Source organism: Haliotis rufescens, unplaced genomic scaffold, assembly GCF_023055435.1.
Source record: "Haliotis rufescens isolate VD_foot unplaced genomic scaffold, xgHalRufe1.0.p SCAF_1, whole genome shotgun sequence".
NCBI lineage: Eukaryota > Metazoa > Mollusca > Gastropoda > Lepetellida > Haliotidae > Haliotis > Haliotis rufescens.
Window position 1 is genome coordinate 77,149,342 of NW_025963779.1, and position 14,795 is coordinate 77,164,136.

Sequence of the window (14,795 nt, forward strand, 5' to 3'; positions counted from 1 at the left end):
AAAACTTGTTATCCATCCATGCACTGAATTCAAATAATGTATTACTTCTTACCTATATCTAAAATAAGTTTTAGGGTTTTAGAGTTTAGGGTAAGAAAAGTTTAATGACGTGACATCAGTGTCCTAAGGGGTGTCAATTGTAATACCTTTATAACATTATATAATATCATATCGAAAGAAATTTATTATTTTAGTGTCACAAACCCATGTGTCTCCAATTAGTTACATAAGAAAATCCGATCTAAGCAATTACAATATTGAACAAAATAATAAAAGTACATATGTACATGTACGCATCCGCATTCGGGTTATTGTTTATTTTTCTTCTAAATCAAAGAATCTCTGAAAGTCATTTTTTATACAAATATATTTATACAGTAGTCTCTGTCTTTCTAAGTCAAGAGGTTCGCATGAATATATTGCGTTGTTTCGTTGCTTATGTCCAGTCACCTTCATCCAACATTATTTAAAGCCAAAGACGCTGCAAGGAGTTGGCACCAGCTTATTACGCATCCTTGTGCGCGTTTGCGGAAACGGAAATAACAATCAACGCTGTCATTTCAACATGGCTGACGAAGAAGACTTATCATCGGAGCAGACGGAACAATTGCTGCATTTCCAGGTGACGTTCGCGACTTAATTTGCAGTTGAAATGTATTTTTATAGAGGCGGTTAAACATTAAAATCGGTCTTCTTGAAATCTTTTCAATAGCATTTGTAGTGTCCATACGTGATGGGTAAGAGTCAGATGATAACTGACTTGAAAATGGTTCGCATGCAACTAAGATGGTATTGCACATGACGTAGAAATATAGTTCAAGTTGTGTCATGATTGCAAAACGTATTTTTATAAATGGTTAACGCGCATTTTATGTTTTCGGCTAATAAGTTACTGCGAATATGCCAGTACAACATCATTTTGAAATATAATGATAATCAATTCCAAAATGCCAATATGTTTACAGATCAACTTAACTTCACTGACATCGTGAACACGGTGAATGTGACACATTTAGAAATGATTTTGAATTTGTGTGATTTAACTTGAGTATGACCCTACATAGAGTGAGGGTCATCGTGTTTTAACTTTAGAGATTGCTATAATAATTTTATATCCCTATTTTGTGGGATGTAAACACATTTATTTTTTTTACGTTTAACTTTATGTTTATACAATGACAGCCATACAACAATTAGCGATAGATGACATGAGCACATGTATGCTCAAAATTTTCTGCAGAAACATCTTTTGTATATCAGTTAAACAAATATTTTAAATAATATTGCCATTATATGAGATTTGTCTGTTAAGAACTACAGTAAACTACGGTTATAACTCACTCATTTTGGTTTGTTTTAACTGTAGTTTGTTGTACGCATATATACAACATCTATACAGCAGATATCTTGGACCAAAAATTAAGTTTGTAATATCCATCAGTTCGTCATAAGCATTTTCGTTATAAACATTTTACTGTACCTCTAAGTGGGTCACAGTGACAGTGTGCTAATATACATTTTCTTGAAGTACAGGATGTCTATCAGCATGTTTACCATCAGCATCACATGATCAATGTGATGGGGGTGATTTCCAAAATTGTCAATGGACCTGTGGTGATTAGGTGTTAGTCATCATCATGATCATTGATAAATTGTCTGATCATTCAGAGGTGATTAAGATGTGTCAAATAGATACTGAAGTAAATTCATAGACTATTGTAGAAGTTTTACCCCTGTCACTGTCTACATGGTCTAGGTGCAGATTTCGGCATTCATTTTGTACCACCTTAACATACTAAATAGTGTTTTTTTCATTTTCTTTACTAGGATGAATTGTAGTGAGGATATTCGATCAAAGGCATGCAGTCAAACACTGTGTAAAAATGCAGATACATGAATGAGCAACCCTATGATAAAAAAACATGTCAGATTTAAACTTTGTTTTGTTCCAGGACCTCACTGGGATTGATGACATGGGAAGATGTCGACAGATCCTAGAAAGACACAGATGGGATATTGAGGTGAATAACTTTTTGTTTATGATAACCATATCATTCCTGTGTATAGTGTGATAAGTGTTGGACCTATTGTAGCTTGTATTCCTGAAAGAATAAAAAATTTAGTAAATTAATGTTATTTCCATGCCTAGCTGAACTGTTGTGATTAAATAATTTGCCCAAATTGCTTTCACCCTGGGGTCAGAGGTAATTTGCTCAAGTTGCAAAAGTTTGTGAATCTTTACCATCTAACCATGCTAAATTGTGTCAGAAATGATGACCCATGAAGATCCAGGGTAGAATAGGTCTTCAGCAACCCATGCTTGCCGTAAAAGGTGACTACCGGGTATGCTCGTCGTAAGAGGCGACCAATGGGTTCGGGTGGTCAGGTTCGCTGACTTAGTTGATGCATGTCATCATATCCTAATTGCATGGATCGACGGTCCAGACTTGATTATTTACAGACCGCTGCCATATAGCTGGAATATTGCTGAGTGCAGCTTTAAACAACAAACAAAGAAAAGATATGATCATTCTTTTGGGGATTCTGGGTAAGATTTGGGACCTGCTGCCTGTGCTTATTAATAGAGGCCAATTAATGGATCAGATATCAGACTCAGTCACTTGGTTGATTGTTTGTCATTGTATCACGACAGCACTGGTTTGCTTCGCCCAGACACTATTCTTTATAGGATTCCGTGTGTCATCAGTGTTACTGTTAAACCATGTAAACAGCAAACAGTCAATGAAATGGTTTGCTAGAATGGTGGTGTTTCCCTCAGGCTGCTGTCCAGGACACATTCAATGAACAAGAGGGGGCCCCAGCTGTGTTCAACCAGCCACAAGCAGAACCCAGGCAGCCCGCTATGAACCTCTCACCCTCAGATCAGAGGTAACACTTCGCAGATAGTGTACCTACATGTACTGTCTCTTAACATGCTTGAGCATTTTATTGTTAAGAAAATGGAGAATCCTGAAGTTTTATCCCAACTTCTAATGTGTCTAATTGTGCATAATATACCTGTTGATACCTGTATTTCTTGTGCGACAAGAACATGCTTGCATTAGAACAGTGTGGGGATGTCAGGTTAGAATACTACCCCAACAACCTACACTAAGTTGTAGTAAGAGTTGATGAAAAGGGTCATCAGGCTTGGTGACTTGGTTGATAGCATATCATGATACCTTGACGGCTTGGATCATTGTTCACAATATTGATCACTGGATTGACCGCAAATGATTTGTTTTGTTCCCAGTGGTTATCTGTTGGTTAAACTACAAAAATCCTTATTGTTATGTTATCATGGTTTTATGTTGTTACCATGGTAACTTACTTGAATGCTGATTGCGTGTTTGACTTTAGGGTGTTCACTGTGGAACGACGCAGACCCCAAGGCATCTTCCAGTGGGGATATTTTGTCATCCTCTTCCCCTTCAGATTTGTCTACTCAACCGTATATGATCTCATGAAGTTTGTGTGTAAGTTGGAACAACATTTACAACAGAATGTGCAGACACCCAGTTTACTTGCTAATCTGCTTAATCATATATAGATGTGTTTATGGAATTAAATAATTGAACTGTCATGCATATTGCATTATTAGTCCTGTTGCTCAGTCGGGTTTTCAGAAGAAGTGGGGGCGATGTAAAGATAATTGAGTCACGGATTGCAGTAGTCAGGGTTCCCATGCAGCTTTGAATAATCCTTGAATAAGATTATGCCTTGTAAATGGTTAGTGTGTGGCGAGAATCCCCATCTGGTGTTTATTTCTTTCAAAATATATATGTCTTGATGCATGCTTGCAGATAGATGATGGAATTCTTATAAAACTTTAAAGAAAACAATTTGTAGTCATTGTTTATGGTCAGTAATCAAAGAGTTATTCCCCTTCCCTGCCTCATCGGCAAATAGGCTTAGAAGGGCCCGAAGCAAACTATGCTTCCATATGCATATGCCAGATTGTCTTTGTAAGGCAATGTGTCACATGGTTTTGCCCAATTGGCATGGGAGCCTTTAATAAACCATGAAAAGGCCTTGAATTTTGTTGCATAGACTCTGCATGAAACCAGTGTAGTATTTTATCATCTAGATATATTTATATATGGCTTTTCAGTTGCTTTTGATTCTTTTGTGATTTTTGTTTTAATATTCATATTTCTGTTTCATCTTTCTATAGATCGCTTGATAAAACCAGACCCTCGGAGAAGTAAGTATCCTTCAATTTATGTTGACTCTCTCTAAACATAAGATACATGTGAAATAATTGTAATCCCAGCCAACTGAGAAATGTTGGAGTTGTCTCCACTTTCATCTTGACGTAAGACTGTAGGGATTATTGTCTGTCCTAGTGGGTATCTAATCCAGGTCCCCTGTGAAGATCCCGGTTAGAATTGGTCTTCAGCAACCCATGTTTGTCGTAAGAGGTGACTAATGGGATTGTTGACTTGGTGGGATGCATGTCATTGTATCCCAGTTGTGTATATTGATGCTCATGATGTCAATCACTGGATTGTCTTGTGCAGGCTGGATTACTTAAAGATCACCATCATACAGCTAGAATATTGCTGACTGAAGCATATACAAGAAACAAATCTGATGCAGGTTGTACTGTGTTAAACAAGCTGGTGTTGTTTTCAGATGTAACAGACCCACTTGGAGACGTTGAAAGATTCATACAGTCATATAGGGACAAGTTTGGGAACAGTCATCCTGTGTTTTACCGGGGCTCGTATAGTCAGGTGAGATATCTTGTAATTGGCATATTGACATTTCTAAAGGCTGACAAGGTCTAAAGATTTCAGTGAAGTACATTGATAGGAAGCTTCGTTTAACATGTCACAGATATGGACTGGCTGTTCCAGCTTATATTATAAGCCAATGTCAGCTTTGTGCTAAACACCATTGCTCTTTGTATGCAGCCTTTATCAGCTCCAAAAGTTATAGTGCTACAAGTATGCACTCCTCTTCATTCACATTAGTTTCCAATTTGTTTGTAATCCCCCGCCACAAAGTGGAAGGTGGATATAGGAATTGGTGCTGTCCTTCTGTCCGTCTGAAACATTTCGTTTCCGTGACAGAACTCCAAAACCATGAGAGATATCTTAACCAAACCTTTAACATAGGTGAGTCTAGTGGTGAACTGGTGCCTTTTGATAGTTTTGGATTTTTAAAATATTGATATTCGAGTTTACATGGCAACGACTTTGACTGGGACTGAAAATGGCGGTAGTGCTCGTTTCCGGAGGTAGAAAACTGTACAAGATTTCCTGCCTTGCACACAACCGGACATGTTATATTTACAGGGGATATGAGTGTTTCATGCTTGTTAGATAGTGTTATTGATGCAGTGAAGCAATCCCACCTCAGGTCACCTAGGAGGAACTACTAAGGTTTCTATTGCCAGATGTAACCAATAAGTTTGAGTTTACTGATATGTAGATGTTTCTGTATAATTATTTTGCACTTTGTAATAAATTTAGCCATTCACCTGTTCACTGAGTGAAAATGCATCTTAAGCTTTGATTATTTAGGATGGACATTATATCATATGTGACCAAGAGATTACTACCTACATGTGCATCCTTATTGTAAATACCATATATGATATTTTCTATATGGATACTCACTCGGCTAATCATGCTAATAATCTCTATGTATTGAATGTAAAACATGAACATAATAGACAGGGTGCCATCTTCATAATTACAGTAAAAGATTCCTAATCTATCAACAGCTGTATTTGTAGCTGGTCCAACACTAAAATGATGCCAAAGCAATTTCACAAAGTTCACTGACACAATTGATACATATTTCTGACTGGTTGAGCTGTTTAACTTGTCAATGTACCATACAAAGTGCTGCACTGTTCTCATCTGATAATTGTATTACAACATTAACATGGGATTTTATTGTTTGTAACAGGCACTGAATGATGCAAAACGTGAGCTCAAGTTTCTGCTGGTTTATCTCCATGGTGAAGACCATCAGGACACAGATGAGTTCTGCAGGTCAGCTCCTCCACCCCTCAATTCTCACAATGCCCAGTCTGGATTCAGGGACAGATTAGGTCCCCAGTACCGTATTCATGTTACAAGAGCTAAAAAATGAGCATGATGAGGATCAGGGCCAACTTCAATAGGGTGATCTTAGCACTAAGACCGTTTTAACAAATACTTACATTAGTCATAGCAGAAGGATGGTTTTGTGCAAATCGGTCCCAGTGGTTAGCTATACCCAGAAGGCATAGATTATTGCTCATGCTGTCATCCTGTTTTCCTGTTATATAAGTGGAATATAACTGCTGTGTCAATCACATTCACTCACTCATTGCTCTTCCGATCCTTTTATTTCATGGCAGAATGTCTGTACATAATGGAGTGTCCTCTGTTTGTCACTACCTGTTCTTTGGAACAGGTAAAGCAGCATGTGTGCTGATTGGGACAACAATATCATACAGCAGGGAGCGTGTCAATTTTGTATTAGTTTTACACTTTCACAGAACTATCATCATGATCATATCATACATAACCTAAATAATCTTTCTACAACCCATACAACATAGGCCTGTTGGCTACAGGGGCGGTCGGGTAGCCTAGTGGTTAAAGCGTTCGCTCGTCATGCCGAAGACCCGGGTTCGATTCCCAACATGGGTACAATGTGTGAAGCCCATTTCTGGTGTCCCCCGCCGTGATATTGCTGGAATATTGCTAAAATCGGCGAAAAAACATACTCACTCACTCACTGTTGGCTACACATACAACTAAAGTCCAACAAGGTGGGATACTGAATCGGCATACACCACTTGCATCTCGATATTAGCTTGGAGGTAGTCTTTCTCACACTGAAAATAGTGTTCTATTTCTTGATTCTGATAAATTTGAACAGGTTCGGGTGTGAATGTTCATCTTGGCGTGCCAGCTTTCCACATAGTTCGTTGTTCTGAGTTGCATTCACTCACTAACTACTGTGAACACTTTTGACCTGCCCCCTGTGCTTGTATAAACACAGTAACAGTTAATTCCCTGCTGTGTTGGGGCAATAAGGGGATAAACCTACATAACACTTGAAAAGACTTGAGAAGGGATTGTATTGTAGAAAAGATTAGTGACCTTTGCTGAATACCATATCTTTACTTTGGATTGGTGTATTTGTGTTTCAAATAATCCAGTTGATAGTGTGGATGAATGCTTATGTTGATAGTGTTTTGTCTGCTTTGTGGTTTGAACTCATTTTTGTACGCATGTTTTTCGATGTGAAAATAATATAGAAAACAGTGCCACACTGTCATTTATGCACTTGTGCTTTTATGTTGTATTTGCAGAGTGACATTAGCAGCAACGGAGGTTACAGATTTTGTGAATGGCCGTCTTCTGTTCTGGGCTTGTAGCACTAACAGTCCTGAGGGATATAGAGGTAAAAAGATTATCACGTTGATCTAATGACAATGATAGCCGTTATCAAGTAACTTGAGCATGCATATTCCATTATTGATAAAATGTCTTGAGCGTGTTATCATGGTTATGTCACAGGAGCCTTTGACAAAAGTGGTATTCTACTATTGTAATATGTTGTAATCTGCTGTAAATCTGCTTCAGTTTCTCAAGCCCTGAAGGAGAATACCTACCCCTTCTTGTGTCTGATAGTCCTCCGAGACAACAGAATGACGGTGGTAGCTCGCATTGAAGGTCCACTGGGTGAGTTGCACTCATCTGTCTCCTTGCTGCCAGTGCTGAAATATAAGATTTGTAACGTCCTTGTCGTTCTCACTAAAAATTCTTAAAAACCAGATTGTTGAAATGGAGCATTGTGTGGACATTGGCATGCTGGTATAGCCATGTTATGATGCATGTCAAGGGTGACACAACTTGCTATACTGAGTTGCCTCCCTTAAACATGTCCAAATGTGTTCATTGTGGACTTGAGTTGATTATGAAGCTTAATCTGTCAGGACCATAACATGTGCTTGTTCCTTTCACTAAGATAGCAGACATTCTATCTTTCCTCCTACATGAAGTTGACACATTGAGATATGACTGATTACTCCTCAAAGCGGCGTCAGATCCAGCTCACTCATTGTGTAGGAACTGATTTAATGTTACATGTACGATTGAGACTCTGGCTACATGTTGTATTTTACCATGCTTCCATCTGCCTAATATCTCAAGGCACCAGACTTTTAGTATGCTGTAAGATCACGAGTGATGGCGCGAAGAGGTACAATATGTAAGGTTTTGTAATGTGTATGTTTCAGAGTCAAGGGAGATGGTGAATCGTCTTGAGCGTGTGATGGAGGATAATGAGGCCTCGCTCGTGGCTGCAAGAGCAGACAGGTGACTGGGCTTCATCCAATTTGATCAGTCAGCATCTCTGTATGTTTTATATATATAAAAATATAACGCCCTTTCTAGGATCTGGAATTGAATATGGGTTATTACATTCTATTGTAAGAGACCGCCTCCATGGTCTAGTGGTAGATTGTCTGTCCGAAAGGTCCGGGGTTCGATCCAAAAGATCATACCAAAAGACGTTAAAATATGGTACTTGTTGTTACCCTGTCTGGCACTCAGCTTTAAGGGGCTAAAACAAGGACTGGTTGGCTTGGAAACAGAATACTGTGTCTGAGTGGGGTATTCATGTTAAACTACGGCATAATATCTCAGTGAGCTAGCACTATAAATAAACATCAGTCTGGACTAGTACAAGCAGCCACACACGTGCATGCACGTCGCTATATAAGTTCAATAATCTTGGATGCGACGTTAAACCCAATTTCACCTCACCTCACTTGTGGTTGTAAGAGGAGACTAGATGGAGGTAAGGACATGTTTTGAATATTGCCGGTACTAGCAAACAGTTCAGGTGCCCTTTCTTTTAAGCATATTTCACTTCCATGAGGCTTAGTAAAGACCTAATTAGTACACTGACTGCAAATCTGACAGGAGCTGTAGCATTTTTGTTTAAATAAGATATGATATTTACAGAGAGGCTTTGAACTTCAACCAGACATTACGACAGGAGCAGGACGTGGCCTATCAAGTTTCTCTCCGAGCAGATCAGGAAAAGGTTTGTCCCAGCTGATACTAAATGTGTTTTTAAACAGAGGTTTTGAATAGCATTATGAGCAACAGGTTCTTGAGCACCAGAGATGTTTTGGCATCAACAAAATGTCCTTAAAACAATTTATGATAGTCATGGTAGTGATAGCAATAGTGTGACAAGGTAAATACATGAAGGATTTTGTTAAACAATTTGAAGATTCACCCATAATTAGAACAGCAAAATAAGGTAATCCATGTCACTGCCTGTACTTCACCTCAATCCCTGACATTGTCATGACTTGTTTCTTCAGGAGAGGAAGAAGAGAGAAGAGCAAGAAAAAAGAGAGGCAGAAGAACAGAAAATCAAAGACCAAGAACAGGAACAATTAAGGCTATTAGAAGTCAGTTATTTGTCTTTGGTGATTTCATTTTATGTCTGTGTTGGACCTGCATCACTTCAGGCTTTCCTCCCACATTAAGAAGATACCCCATGATATAACTGGAATACTGTTAGAGTTGCATTAAACTCCCTCACCTCTTATACCTAGGCTGAAATTTAGTGGCTCAAGTATAGCGCCACCAGTGGTGTCATGAGTTATGTCCCTTCTATGTCCCTCTCTTGACCAATCAGATTCAACATTTCATATCACTTGCATTTGCTTCAAACAAAATGACAGCGCCCAGTCAAGACGATGTGATTGATAATCAAGATCTTTATAGTAATAAAACAGGCCTTATCTCGGGAAGTGCATCAAATCACTTGAGCACTTTAAAATTATGAAAAGATTTGGAAAATATTTGTTTATGCCCAGTTGACATTAATCCTGCAATCGACCCAAATCTGCACGGCAATTGCCATGTTTTTGAATGGGATGTAGCTTTTGATTGGGCATTGCATAGAGTTGTTAGTCCTGCCAAACTATAACTCCATAATTCGAGCATATAATTTGGCAAGGGTGGAAACTGGACTTTTATAGTCAGTTAACTTCTTTGCCTCAGGAAGATCGAGATGGAATCCTGGATTGACTCCCTAGATTTGCCCCTGTAATGTGTTTGGTCATTTTTGTTCTTAATGAAACATTATTTAATTAAAACCTTTTTATATTCTTTCTCCTAGAAAAGCTTGTGAAATAACAACAGTTGAGTGTTCTCAATGTTCAATGCGAAAGAAAATGTTCAAACTGACTTAAAAAAGAAATGAAACATTTTTTTTGTATAGTTTGAACTCTTTGTCAGGAAAAAGAGCGCCAAAAGGAGGAACTTCGGCAGGGGATGCCTGCAGAGCCGTCACTTGATGACAGTGAAGCAATCCGCATCATCCTGAGGGTACCTAGTGGTGTACGACTGGAGAGACGCTTCCTCAAGACACACTCCATGAAGGTAATGTCGGTCGCTCCATACTTAAACAGTGCTTCGAGATGTAGCAGAACGTTACCTCATGAAGGTATACACATCACAGTACAGAAGGTATCAACATGTTTGTATATGTTTCCAAATAAACAGACCTCACTGTTACTTCTAATTTATTTTAAAGGCGAAAAAGTATTAGCAATAGTTTTGAAATTAAGGGGAAGTCATTGGTAACAAAGTAGAGACAATTTATGGATAACAGGCCTTACCAACACTATAAGGATCTGTACCGAAACGTCACCTTTATAGTAAATAAAGAAGTTGTTACCCATTAATTATACCCCCGACAAAATGTCGGAGGTATATAGTTATACCAAGGTTTTGTGCCGTCTGTCCGTCCGAAAAATTTGTCCGCGCAATTTCTCTTAAACTATTCTGTGGATTTATCTCAAACTTAGTACATATAATCTGTGTCATATGGAGGGGTGCAGTCAAAAGAATTTGTTTTTATTATTAATTTTCCATTTTTGTAATGAATTTTTCAAACCCTAACGTCCGTCAACTTTGTCTGTGCGATTTCTCTTAAACTATTCAGTAGATTCATCTCAAACTTAGTACATATAATCTGTGTCATATGGAGGGGTGCAGTCAAAAGAAAAAAATTGTTTTTATTAATTTTCCATTTTTTTATAAAGTTTTCAAACCCTTACCCTATCCCAGCTATTTAATTTGTAACTACTGACACACTAGGCGAGTCGGGGGTATCAGTGGGCCACGCTCACTTTTGCACTTGTTGTCTCTGCTTTGTCATCTGTCAAGTTCTAAGTAATTCCCATCAAACAATTCAAGTAATTGGTACACTGACTCAAACATATTGTGGATTGGTGTATGTTGCTGCAAGTTTTTTCTTGTCTTGTCATATTAACTTTTAACTTTGATAGACATTGGTTCTTACAGTTTGCGTTTATGATGTGAAATCATGCGTTTATCAGTATGAGAAAAAAGTAAAGATTAAAAACTTGAATGCCTCCTAAAATGTGGAAGCAAAAGTCTCATTGTGAAGGTATCATGATTTGGAGGTAGTATATAAGACTTATCCAAAGTAGATATTACCACAGATGCATTGATCTGCGATGCAGATGTGCCTTTGCAGTTGATGCTAGATGACCTTTGCCTTTTTTTATCCATGTCTTTTAATAATTTGATCTTATATTTGTTCAATTTCAGTTTCTCTACTACTTTGTGTTTTGCAATGAACAATGTCCAGATGACTTTCAAATTGTGACAAACTTTCCTCGAAGGACATTACCCTGCCAACCCACCGAGGAAACCCCCGAGCCAAAGACATTCGCGGAATTTGGACTTGGCAAGTCTGAAATGTTGTTTGTCCATGATAACGAGGCTTGATGCTCAACATGTGTAGGAACTGGTATCTACTTGAGTACATCACAGGGGAGGGGAACTGGGAACGATGTACAGATGGCCTGATGAGGAGGCTGCCAGGAGGACATGGAGCAAGACTGTAAAAGTTGTGGCATGAGAAATCACTTTCAGAGAAGAAACATCTAGATTGCTGATCATGTATGTCTTACACATCTGTGAGAGGTCATATGAAGCTTAGGACTCTTAAGGTTTGGGTCAAGGTACTGGCTGCTGCTTCTCAACACATTTCATGATGGACTCATGTTGTACAAGAGTGGCTGAGGGTTAGGAACGCTATGTAATAAATGTGGAATTACAACTTGTGAGCAGTGTGATAAAAGGTTGAAACAGATTTTTATAACATAATATATATGAACTAATATAAAAGACTGACTAGACTTTGTAATGACTAGGAGTTTCCACTTCTTGGGCACAGATTTCTGAACATGATGGGCGGTATACAGAAGCACGAGCAAGCTTACTGCTCTAGTTTCCTGACATGACCCGCCATCTGTTAGAAATCTGAGAAGGGTTGTTCTTGATCAAGTCTCCATATTGTGTTCTATGAATGTGATAATGAAGTTAAAATAGTGATACCCACATCTTGGTTACCATGGTTACGATGAATGTTTCCCAGCATCAGCTGCATGTTGCCGTGGTTATTACTGGTTACCATGGTTGGTAGCAGCTTATTATTGACATAGAGTGAAATATTTAATAGCTGTTGTTTCCAGGAGTAGGCATATATTTACTGAAGGTAGAAAACGATTTTGTATCAGTGTTTTAGAATGTAGAATTGTACCAATATCTGGATTTTTGATATGGTGGACCAGATTTTGTTTTTCACAACAAATGGGCATTTTAAATATCAAACCCGTGTTCAGTGTTAGCACTTGTAGAATCATGAAATCAGATCCTTGTTCTTTTTATATTTTGCAGTAGTCTGAAAATTCTGAACTCTTATGGTCATATGACAGCCATTGGTGAATGATATGAATTACATAACTCTGTGAGGGTCACATACATGATAAAAGGGATGTTTTAAAGATTTACTGGCCCAGATATCTTGATAACAAACTAAGTCAGTTATAGTCAATTCCACATGTACTACAGTATTCCATTCAACTTGAACGTGTCCTCACCATAATAAGTTTATGGTACACTGTGGGGGGAAGGATTCCAAATCAACCTGGAAGACTCTCTGGACAGTGCATGTTTTGTTTGAAGCATACATGATTGTGCATGCATGTTCATACACACTCCGTTACAGTTGACATTGTTACTGCATTTGTATTACAGCAAGACCAATATGACCATTTTCTCAGTGTATAATCATGGTGGTATGACTTAAGCCTGCAAAATAGAACTCTGGAACATGTGGAAGCACAGTGAAGTGATTTCTTCTTTATTTACAATTGCTGCAAACATTAAGGCTATATCCATGCAGCATTCAAGATTTAATCCTGTTTGACACCAGTGGCATTTTTAGCTATTGTGGAAACAAAGACATTGCAAATGTGCAATACTTTAATGTTATTCATCTTGAAACATCTCTGCGAGGACTGAATGAATGGACATTATTTATATTGTTAATGTATATTCCTAGTAAATCTTTCTCTCAATAACATACTCAGTCAAACATTTTTGAAACCATTTTGACAAAAGAAGCCTCTTTGCCTGGAAGTTTATTTGAAGTTTCTAAACATTTTCATTATTTGCATGTTTACCCCATGAAGGGATAGCTGCCAGTTTCAGTAACTTGAGTAATGAAAGTATGTACATTCATACATACAAGAATATGCATGTATTATATGAATTGTATTTGATCTGAATTATTCATACATGCTACAGCTCTCATTTTTTCACGTTCATTGGGACTTAGTGGAAAAGTATGGTGACTTGTGTCAAATCTGTATGTGTTTGTCATGCATTGCAACAATCAAAATTAGTTTGGCTGCTAAATGGCCTCATGCAGAGTTTGTAAGTTGTAGTGACTCCAAAAAACAGGTCAAACAAACTCTATCTGACCAATGGATAGTGTCCCAATTCTATCAAATTTCGTTTGTATTTAAGTTGTGAAAATAATATCGTTTTTTTTATATAATGTTATATGAAAATGATCACATTTCACGTAGTACTTATGAAGATTATGTTTGGTTTATTTATTGCGAAGGAGTTTTATCACACGTTTTCTAAATGCAATTAATTTCTAGTTTTCTGCATATAATTAAATCATGTCATCATTTTCCTCAGTTTATGTTCAAGGGAAAGCTGCATTTGTTATCCATGCTTCAGGGAATGAGATCTTCTCATCATTGAGGCTTTGTCAATAACTTGTAAATTTTGTAATAAATTTTAAAAAGAAGAATATATGTGTTATTTACTGAATTGTAGCATATCGGTAAGGGTGTTTGACTCTCAGTTCTGTGTAGGTATGTCATAGGAAATGTCAAACAGAGAAACTACATTGAAATTAACCCATTGTTCTCAAGAATTAAGGGGACAGGGTGGTCCAGCTGTCTGGGCCACCCCGGAAACCTATGAGTGTGGGTTTGAATCAGTGTGCCCCGATTGTGTATTTATATTTGTCAGCACCATACCGTCGCAGGTTTCACCAAAGTGGTAAACGTCTGAGGCCTGCATCTTTTCAGGCTTTCCTCCCACGTCAAGCTGACACATCACTGGATCGTCTGGTCCAGACTCCATTATTTCCAGAGCTCTGTCATATAGCTGAAATATTGCTGAGTGCGGCCTTCAACAACAAACAAACAAAACTCTATTTTCTCAGGAAAAGAAATCTGTAGTGAAGTTATTGGCTTTATTGTATGAAACAAAAGAGATGCCAGGTATTTAGTTACCAAAAGAAACATTACAATTATCCTTGTCGTGATTGGGAGAGGCGATTTATTGAAGCGTAAAAGTATCTATTTAATTGTGTCTATTTGATATAAGGTATACATGGTCTGGGTACAATAAACATCTGAACAT

The 14,795-nt window shown here is 37.9% G+C and overlaps 1 protein-coding gene across 1 annotated transcript; it reads left to right on the forward strand.

Annotated features, from left to right (window-relative positions):
* Positions 1–550: 550 nt before the first annotated feature.
* LOC124147852 (FAS-associated factor 2-like) lies at positions 551–14,175 on the forward strand. The gene is made up of 14 exons (XM_046518654.2): positions 551–622; positions 1,953–2,021; positions 2,780–2,889; positions 3,361–3,476; positions 4,175–4,204; positions 4,636–4,736; positions 5,920–6,005; positions 7,319–7,410; positions 7,593–7,691; positions 8,249–8,327; positions 8,979–9,060; positions 9,347–9,436; positions 10,272–10,415; positions 11,613–14,175. Exons 1-14 carry the CDS (start codon positions 566–568, stop codon positions 11,790–11,792), a joined length of 1,335 nt encoding a protein of 444 aa, XP_046374610.1. The 5' UTR covers positions 551–565; the 3' UTR covers positions 11,793–14,175.
* Positions 14,176–14,795: the final 620 nt, after the last annotated feature.